The 11069-nt window shown below is 32.6% G+C and overlaps 1 protein-coding gene across 1 annotated transcript; it reads left to right on the top strand.

Annotated features, from left to right (window-relative positions):
- Positions 1-258: 258 nt before the first annotated feature.
- On the top strand, positions 259-6988 carry LOC129233560 (ankyrin-3-like). Its single transcript, XM_054867569.1, has 3 exons — positions 259-273; positions 2874-2935; positions 5485-6988. The coding sequence occupies exons 1-3, from the start codon at positions 259-261 to the stop codon at positions 6986-6988; spliced, it is 1581 nt and encodes a 526-aa protein (XP_054723544.1).
- The last annotated feature ends 4081 nt before the right edge of the window (positions 6989-11069 follow it).

Below are 11069 nucleotides of genomic sequence, written 5' to 3' on the forward strand. Positions count from 1 at the left end.
GCTTACACTCGCCCATCTGCATTCCCTGACAATCACTGGAATGCTTGTGAAAATTGTAATTCGGACAATGATAATGATGATGATAGTTTATTAGAATAAGCCATTAATGAAGTAAATTTGTAAAGCCAAAAAGTTTTTGATTTTTAACGTGGTTAAGAATTTTTAAAATTTAACAGAATAAACCAGAAAATGCGTAAAATTCATTTTTATTACTAAAATATATCTCATGTAACAACTAACCCCATATACTGTAACAACATGTCCCGTAGTGGGGTAAGTTGTTACAATTTACATCTATTCAAAAAACTTAAAATATTTTGGAGTAGTGGATTCTAATCATTTTTTAAAAATATGTTATGAATTTTAAACAATCTTGATGCATTTTAAAGTTTCACGCGTGTAAATAATTGAAAAAGTTTAGTGTAAAAAATTGTAACTAACTCCGGTCTCCCCCTACCTATAACAGGGATAAATATTGCACCATTTGAAAGAAATTGATTTCTGTGTTTTTTAATAACAAATAATGTCATTGAATTTTGTGTCTCATTATACCCTCTGTTCCCCTACTTGTTGTTTGAGAGGTGGAATAATTAATACGCGTTTTTGTGCTTTTTTCTGCCATTTTGTTCAAAAGACATGTAATTTGTTTCTCATGTAACAGATTTGAACCCCCCTCGATTTTACCTGTGGCCCACGTTGAGAAACTCTGCTTTAGACTTTAGAACATTGCTGAAAGAAAAGTATCGAAATGCCTACTTTATAGATAAAAAGAAGAGTTAAATGAGCGGTAAAAATGCCAGGGTCAATAAATGGACGCCGGAAAATACGAACTCTAAAAAGTTTAAGTTCAGAGGTCAATATACTTGCTGTGATGTCATGCGACCTGTTTCAGCTTTGAAGTTGTTTCCTGTTATTCTGAGACAAGTATTCATTGTTAGTTTGCTCCTCATTGGATTCGGTGATGTTCCAGCGCTCTGTCGGCAAAGGTAATCATTCACAGTTAACACTTTTTCATTCTTAAAAAAACAGACTTTCGAGTTTAACTGCAAAAAAGTTTCACTTTTAGAGTAACAAAAATTTAAAAAGCTTAAAAGTATGATAATTTTGTAAAGAAATGTGTTAATATATGTAATTTCTTTCTTTTTTTCAAAAGAAAGTTTAACAAAAAAAAAAAAAAAAAAACTTCAGTTCTATAAGAATTATTTAGCGAAAAAGAAAATAATTTAAAGAAGAAAAACATTCCGTAAGTTTCACTGTTTCTAAAAGATTTACAAATATTACTCGACATACAGAACCGAAATTGTATGTGATGCTTGCTGTCGGCACACTTTTGAACTAGTTTCAGTTTATTGAGAAAAAATGTGATGTACCTACTACTTTTAAGTGATACATTTCACATCATTGATAATTTGTGAAAGTACGATTTACTTACTCAAATAACGCCCGGGATTTTTTCTATTCATTATTATTTATCTTTTGCTTTTCACAATTTCGTTTCATAATGTCATGATTAATAATGTCATAGTGTGTAATTGTATTACTGTAATTGTTACATAATTTCATAATGTATACTTCTGTCCGCATGAGTAATTACATGTATTTTTTGTGTAAACTTAAAAACAAGTCGCCTTACCAGCTGGTTCACCTGTATACTAATTAACATGTCGTCAACTCAGAGCAACAGTAAGATATCCTAGTGTTATTTCTGGGATTAGATATCTTACTGTTGCTCTGAGGCGACGATGTATTGGTTTATCACTCTGATTTCGGCATAGGGGGAAAATTGAATTTTCTTGAAAAATGGTTTATTTGATGATCAGAATAGATTTTGGCGGCAGACGTTTGTGTTTCAAGCAAGTAAAAATCTCTGGGTAGCAATTTAAAATTTTATTAAGGAAAGCCGAAATAGGGAGGATTTTTTGGAACTTCAATTTTGAAAAATTTCGTCGTTTCCTTCTCTCTTTATCACATCTCACTCCCTGTGGAATGTGCAATTTTACAATAATGGTAAGAAATAGGAATGGTGTAGTATAGTCGATCCGAACGGACAACCTTACTCGGTTCGAAAAGCAGTGAAAACATGAAAATGGATCAGTGACCAGTGAAAAAAAAATTTTTTCAAAATAAGTAGTTCTGTCCAGACATAAAGGGCTTACTTCCCTGCCCGTTTACAGAGGAACTCGGTAATAACGAGCCCTGATTTAACGAGAACCCGGATTTAGTGAGGAAATCAGATATACTTGGTTGGTACAATGTTAAGTCTATGGGAGCATAATTCGCTTTTACCGAGCAATCCCCGTTTTTTTACATATATATCTTCTTTACTAATAATAAAGCTCAAAGTCTCTCTGTTTGCAGGATGTCTGTAGGATGTCTGGATCTCTGTGACGCGCATAGCACCTAGACCGTTCGGCCGATTTTCATGAAATTTGGTACAAAGTTAGTTTGTAGCATAGGGGTGTGCACCTCGAAGTGATTTTTTGAAAATTCGATTTTGTTCTTTTTTTATTTCAATTTTAAGAACATTTTCCGGAGCAAAATTATCATAAAATGGACGAGTAAATTACGAAATTATCATGACGTGGAATTAGAGAGCGAATGAACATAGCCAATTGGCGGGAAATTCGTCATCCATTATTTGTAAATATACAGGCGAACCGAATGACCTTTTAATTTCCAACTACGGGCAATGCCGTGCGGGTACCACTAGCAGTAAATAAGCACCGTCCTAAATAAGTAGATAAAAGCGCCTCGATGGTAAAATTATAACCCATCGCGGAGTTGCATTAGTAGCATCAAATAAATTCTTCTGTAAAAGTGTTATTTATAGTTTCACATGAAACACTTGAATGAAATTTATTCTGATGTTTCAGAGCACTGATAAAGAAGACACAATGTCAAAGCGTCTCACTGAAAAGTCCGAAGAACCGACCAGGTGAGGTTTTCTCTTAATAAATCTTTTTACGTGAACATTTCGACCGTATTCATATGAAAATAAAACTTGCTCGGTATTTAATACAGTTGAACTCTCTTAATACGATCACGTTTAATACGAAATCACGGCTAAAACAAACATTTCGTTCATTAAGTTTGGTTTTCCATCCAATTACATTAAAAATTTCCCGTACAATGCGTACATTAAATTGAAAGTATCGGCTAAAACGAACAAAAATTTCTGGCTTTACTTAAAACGTTCATGGTTGAATATTGTAATTTTTCTTTTTTAGAAATTTTCAACACTTTGTTAGGTAGTAGAAGTCCCATTGTATATCGAGATGAAAATATTAAATATTTTGCATAGAAAATAAAGCCTCTACATTTGTTTACCTGTGGACATTTCAATTTACTCGAATATAAAGCTGTTTATCTACCATTGCGGATTGCAACCTATTCTGTGTTGTTGATTACCATCTTCCTTTTTCAAAATTTTAAATAAACTTTCATTTATAAGAAATATGGGATTTTTTTCTGAATGCACTAACAGTCAGGTTACAATGTGTGCATTAGTAGTAATATTTTAAAATATAGTTAAGCATCCTTTCGTTTTTTCACTGTATCACTCATTTATGGTTGTTACAAATAACGGCTAATCTGAATAAATTCGCGTATTTTTGACATTTCGTATTAACAGAATATATTACATTACTCAGTTCAACTGTAGTTGAAAGAGTTTTTTTTTTTTTTTTTTGGCGTTACAAAAAAAAAAAAAAAAAAAAAAAAAAAAAAAGCGGAAAATCCAAAAAGCTCTTAAAATGTGGGGCAAATAAGATGAATCTTTTTTTTTTTTGTTTAAAAACGATTGTATTGGACATAAACGTAACACAAACAGTAAAAATATATGCAGTACGTTTTTCAAAAATTCATTGTATTTTATGCACCAAAGCACATGAAAACAGTAAAGAAAAAGTTGCGGAACATGGGGCAAAGTGAAATAGCGGGGCAAAGAGCAATGGTGAAATATTTAATCTGTTTTTAACTATGTTGTACCGTATGTACTCTATTCCAGTTAGGAAAAAAATACCGGCTAAGATTAAAGCATTTGGCAATGCAGGCAATTTTAAAAAATTGATACTCATATTGTAACATTTTGTTGTACGTCAAAAATTATTTTTGTTACTATAAATGATAAAGTTTTTGTTATTAACATTTTAAATATTTTTTGAGACCTCTTTATATTCAATGCAGTATTAATTTTGTTAATATTAAGCTTATTTGTATTTTTTTTTTTTGAAATGTACAATTAGTAATGTATATACTGGGCAAAATAAAATATTTTATTTAATTTACTCGCTCAATGATTTATATAAATCACTTACGTTTTCATTTATTAATTAATTCATGTGCGTTCCTTCATTTAATAATCCACTTATTTATTTATTCATTCACTTATTTTCTTATTCATTCATTATTTTACCTGCTCATTAATTTTTCTTCATGTATTAATTGATTTATTCACTTAATTATTCGTTTTTCGTTTCATTATTTTTTCAATTATTCATTCAACCTTTCATTTACTGATTCTTTTGATCAAAAATATGTTTTATAATCGAATAGATAATATTTCATTAGAAAAATATTTCATTTTTTACTTTGTCCCATGAAAAAAAGGGTGACATTTTTCACTTTTACTTGAAAACTCAAATTTACTGCCAAAAATAAAAAAATAGTTTCAATGCAAGTTTTATTATAAAATACAATGTTCTTTCTTTATGTACTGTAATTTTCGAAAGAAATTTCCGATTTGTTCATTTTGAAAAAATTCAGTCACCTTAACCATTTCACTTTGCCCCACATTCTCCTATTTACGACATCACTCAGGTAAGCTAATATATTTTCTAAATTACAACCCAATCGACAAAGCAAAATGTAAAACAAAAGGAACAATTTTTAAATTTTTTCTTGTTTATTACTGCGAAAACATTTTCTAAATTCATGAATGCATCTTTTTAACATCTGTTTTTCAGTCCACTGAGCCCATCTTGCCTATAGTAGGCCGTTAACGTGTTATAAAGCCGTTTCGTGAGTTATTGGCGCTTATGCGTTGGGCTCTTCTCCACTTTCACCTTACTGTTCTCTTTTCCCATCGCTTTACTTGCGATTGCTTAATTTGTCAGTAAATTGTGAACTGTCCAACCACGGACTGTGTGGAATTGTCAAACGTCTAGTTAAGACGAGTCTATCTGAATGAGGGGGGGGGAGTAAAATTTTGATGCGCGTGTTTCGTGTTACTCTCATTTGAATGAGACGAATTTTTTTTTTTTTGGAAAATTAAGAAAGTTTAAACATTAGCACCGTTTAGTTTAGTTTGTGTGATTACGAGAAAATAAAATTCATTTATTAATATATATATATATATATATATATATACTTTTCTAGAAAAAGTTCTAAAGTATTCAAAACTTCACGTTCGGCATCCTCAACAACAGAACTACATCAAGCTATTTTAAGTGAAAATTTAAGTGCTGTCTCTGCAATTCTACGCAGCCGGAGCAGTATAATTGATGCAAAAGACGCCCATGGATGCACAGCATTGCACTTGGCTGCTGGATGTGGGCTGGAAGGATTCAAAATCCTACTAGACTCAGGCGCAGATACCAGTCTTCAAAATCAACGTGGTTTCACACCTCTACATTTCGCTCTGTACTATAGGAGGGAAGACGTAGCGAGTGTTCTTGCTCACTCTAACAGCGAGCACGACCTGCAAGACAAAGATGGGAGGAGTCCCTTGCATTGGGCTGCATTGCGAGGATACGCTGGAATAGTCAGGAAGCTGCTGGACTCAGGCGCCAACACTCGTGTTCAAGATAGATGCGGCGAGACACCCCTGCATAGTGCACTGTATTGGGAGAACGAAGAGGCCGCAACAGTCCTCGTGAATTTTGACAATAAAATCGACCTCCAAGACGTTGATGGAATGAGTCTCCTACATTGTGCCGTAGATGATGGATATGTGGGAATAGTGAGGAACTTGCTGGATGCTAGTGCGAATGTCCATCTTCAAGATCGCGATGGGTACACTCCCCTTCACTACGCTTTCGCTCGGAAAAGGCTGGATGTAGCGAAAGTTCTCCTGGATTACGACAGCACAGTAGATTTTCAAGACGAAAATGGGTTTAGTCCTTTACATTGCGCCGTAACTCATGGACATCTGGAAATCGTAAAGCAGTTGCTGGACGCCAGCGCTAATACTCGTCTCCTAAGTGTAGCTGGTCAAACTCCATTACACCACGCTCTGGAATTCGGGAATGAGGATGCTGCTAGAATCCTTGCCAATTTCGACTGTGTAGGCAACACTCAGGATAAACGTAAGAGGACATCATTACATTGGGCTGCAATAAAAGGATATGCAGGAATTACGGAGACGCTGCTGAACTCAGGTGTCGACACACGTCTTCAAGATTATAATGGCCAAACTCCACTGCATTGCGCTCTGTCTAAGAAAAAAGAAGATGCAGCAAGAGTCCTCGTGAATTTCGACAGTAACATCGACTTTCAGAACCTAGATGGTCGAACTCCATTACATCTTGCTGCATCTCAAGGATATGTAAAAGTTGTGACAAAGCTGCTCGACGCAGGTGCAAATACACGTCTGCAAGATCTGTTTGGCAATACGCCATTGCATGTTGCTCTGTATTCGCGACAGGAAGCTGCAGCAAAAGTGCTTGTGGATACGGATGGTGAAAATGATCTCCCAAATAGACATGGATGCACTCCCTTGTATTATGCTGCTAGGGAAGGATACGCTGAGATAGTGAAGTGGCAATTGTTCTGCGGCGTGCGTCCGCATTTGAAAAGTAAGGAACAAAAGTATCCGTTGGAAGTTGCTCCGGTTAGAGATAAGGAGAATATCGCGAAGATGATTCTTTCCGCAATCGCCTTGACGGATACTACGATCAATTGGCAGGATCTGGATCTCAAGCAGCATGAAGTGCAGTCCAATGAGAAGTTTCTGGCTGAATGTCAGACTGAGCTAAAGCAAATGATGTGAACAAAAGTTCATGGAAGCACCATTTCTTGCCACGATCTTACAAAAAGACGAGTGAATAAAGTGGCAGTGTACCTCAGGAACGAGGACATCAGAAGATATTGGGAAAATGCGACTAAGGATTTTCCAATCTACAAGGAACTGATTGCTTTCAAAATGAAAAGAGCTGAGGAGTGGAAGACCTTAACTGAGCAGTGTGTGGACTCCTTCACCACCCTGTCCACAAAATTGCCTTCTCTGCCACAATTATGCATTGAAATCATATTGTCATACGTGAGTGAACGAGACAAGCGAAAATTTATCCAAGACTTTGAATTTAGTGACAAAAATGAGTGACCATCTTTTTTTCTGGTATGACAAACGTGTTATGAGCTTTTCCTGCTTCCTATCATATTACATTACTCAAAAAATGTCAGAAACATTGTGTGTGAAGATCCCTGTGACTGTCCAACGTGTCAAAAATTATGCAAAATTAATGTTTTAAAAAGTTGGGAGATTTTTTTAAATATTTGTTATTTTTCATATGAATTGATAAAACATTTACATATATAGCGTTATTTTTATTTTTTTTTATTTATTTTTTAATTTTGTCGTATATTTTTTAACGGGTAAAATAGTGCAGAGTATTATTTGCACAAATAAAGTTGAAAAATAAATATATAAGCAAAAGGCACAATTTATGATTGTTCTAGCACAAATGAGTCTAAGCATTTTAACTGCAATTAATAGTGAATGATGTATTTTTTAAATTCTATTAGTTATACATTTTCAGGAGAAAAAAAAACTAGTTCGGTAAAGTTATGAGTTTGTACTTACAAAAAAAAAAAAAAAAAAAAAAGGAATTTCAGACCGACAGGAAGAACTCTTCAATGACAGTTCATCAGATTAATAATCATTGAAGATAAGAGTTCCGAAGTTTTGCAACTTCGTTCATCTTTTTCTAAAGCACGAAGTATCTAGATAAGCTATTCGTTACCGTAGGCTACAGCAAAACTATATCAAGCACTGCCAAACCACTTGCTTATGCTGCCGTGCTAAGCACAAACGTCGTATCTGCAGCTGAGCGCAAAATGAGAAACTGCTATTTAAAGTTTTACTCCTCCATATGTTTGATTCCGATTCCATTTTTTCAGAATTTTTTAAAAAATATTTCTGATTCACAGATGACCATAAAACATTGTATACATTGCACTGTAAAAAATAAACTGTTGTTTTTACAGTATAATACTGGCAGCTCACATTCCAAAGAAAAACTGTAAAATTTACAGTTCTAAACTGTAAAATTTGCAGTAATATACTGTCTTATAACAGACTTTTACTGTGAAATTTACAGCGCTAAACTGTAAAATTAGCAGTAATATCCTGTCTTTTAATGGATATGCCCTGTGAAATTAACAATGACTTACTGTAAAATTAGCAGTAATATACTGTTTAAGGAATGAATTGGCCTGTAAATTGAACAGAGATAATATGTAAAATTAACAGTAATATACTGCTTTTTAATGAAATTGCCCTGCAAAATTAACAGTAACAAACTGTAAAGTTAGCAGTAATATGCTGCGAAATCAGCTGCACTGCTCCGTAAAAGCAGTAGTATACGGTTTTATAAATGATTTGTACAGTAAAATTAACAGCAGTAAACCATAAATTAAATAGTTATAAATTTTTATGCAAAAGAGTTTTCTCCCCTATTGTTGTCTCTTTTCATAGCCGAAATCACTGCTTTTACAGCTGAAGATAATTTTATAGAAAAGTAAAGCAATTGATTCTGTATGTAAGTTGTAGAAATTAGCCTACATACGAAATCTGTTCCTTTTCTAAAGTTTTTCAACAACAAAAATAATGTTTTAGGCTATGAAAAGCAACAAGTAAAAAAATATAAAAGCATTTTATATAAAAATAATTAACTGCTGCGAAATAAATGTTTTATTGATATTAATTTCATTGTACACAAAATAAATCAATGTCCGTCTTTATATTTTATAAACACCTGTTAAAGGAGGAAAAATGGTGCTTTTTCATTTCTACAAAAAACTTTTAGCTTTTATTGCCAACTTAAAAATTTACAAATAGAAGATTTTTAGATGGAAATTGCAAGATATTGTCTGAAGCTTTATTTTAAGAACAATTATAGATTTTTCATAAAACAAAACTTTTTGATCCATGAAGGTAGTAAAAATGAGAATTTTTTTTTATATATATAACTGAAAACACTACATCGTATCTTCACTGAAAGTACTCTTTTCACTTTCAGCATTATTGTAATGCTAAAATGAGCAGCATAACGTGGGAAATGTTTTACAGTATGCAATCCATTATAACTTTAAGTTTATTTTTAACTTTATGCATGCAATTCCTTGCATTTATTTTCCTTTTCTGGAAAAAGATTATTTTCATGGTTTTCTTCTTTTTCTTAATGTTATAAGTTGCACTTGTACCTACTTTATTTGAGAAATACTACTAACAAGCTAACGTTATTTCACACCATATGTGCAGTATTCAGCAATTAGACTGCACAGAATGGTTTTTATTGTAAACTGAATAGTATTATAGATTATATAATACTTGATATTAACCTTTTAAAGTTTACATAGATGAAAACAATAAATATGTGACAGTTCAGAATTCCAGAGCTACTAAACAGAAACAATTTTTTACTCGATATAGTAAAATCTGTCAGGTTTATATAAAGTTTAACTTTATATTTTGTTATACTGTTTTCATGAGAAAAAACGAAACATTCACACCATTAAAAATCGTCAAATTATTTTATTTCTTATACATTACCTATAAATACAGATTGTTACAGAGAAATTTCAGAAATTCATTTAAAATCAAATGCAAATGTTTTCAAGGTTAACATTTTTACATCACGAACTTGATTCTTCTTTGTAACATCTTTGCCGACTTTGGAGCCATCATTAGGCCTTATATTATGAAAGCATCTGTCAAAATAAAAATTGTTAGAATCTCATAAAACTTGTGAACACCAAAAAACGTACATGGAAAAATCAAATTACGTAGGTATAAAAATACGCCCTAAAATGATTAAAATGACTCTGAATGATCTGAAATTAAGGTTGCCTTGAGAGTTGTTTTTATTTTGAAACCGCTTAACATATACCTAAATCATTCATTTTATTTCAGGAACCAGTTAAGCGCTAAATATGTTGGTTTAAGGAGAAAAAAAAATGTTGGCAGCAATTTGCAAATTACGCATTTGTAACGGAGGTTATTAATGTCTAATTAAAGTAGACCTAATCTGGATACTTTACAAAAGAACTCAAAAAAGAAAAAAATAAAGAAAATAATATCTTACATTTTATCTTCCATGTAAAGAAATGTACTTATACTGGTTTCTGAAGTACAATTTAAAAAAAAAATCCTTGTAATTTTCGGTATTTTTGAAGGATTTCGTAATACATATGAGATTGTTGATTAAGAATAATGTTTATTTTTTTCGATCGGATAACTGAAGTGATCGAGAGAATAACTCCTTCTGTAAGTCAGGAATTCCAAGTTGTCCAAAATGGGAAAGCTAACATCTTGGCCTAAAGAAAAAAATAAAAATGTTTTAAAAATGACAAAAATTGAATCTAGTTTCTTCTTATAATAAGCTTCAGATTATCGGATTACAATATGTTTACTTCAAAACAATAATAAGGATGAGGTGGAGAAATATTTTTTAGGAAATGGAGCAAAGTCGATGTTTAGGACAACCAATTTTGAAATATTGGGATATCCCCATTTAAAACAATGAATACTCTATCTAGCCTCTTTTAGTACCCCCCCCCCTCTCCCGATTTTTTTGGAGCTTTTTTTCTTAAGTACTAAGGAATCACATAAAAGAGTCATTTGAGTTGAAATAAAATAATACCGTAAGAACATTCTATCTTATGTCTTAATATTTAAGCAAATATAAGATATTTCATTTATATTCTGTATCTTTCAAAATGGGGATGCTTCCCCCCCCCCCCAATTTGAACAGCTATCGATGTCCCCATTTAAGCCATCAGTGACTTTTTTTTTAAGTGGCACTTCTTTTGAGAGGATTTGCACAATTTATCTTAAAGTTTTTCAGAAT

This window comes from Uloborus diversus, unplaced genomic scaffold, assembly GCF_026930045.1.
Source record: "Uloborus diversus isolate 005 unplaced genomic scaffold, Udiv.v.3.1 scaffold_527, whole genome shotgun sequence".
NCBI lineage: Eukaryota > Metazoa > Arthropoda > Arachnida > Araneae > Uloboridae > Uloborus > Uloborus diversus.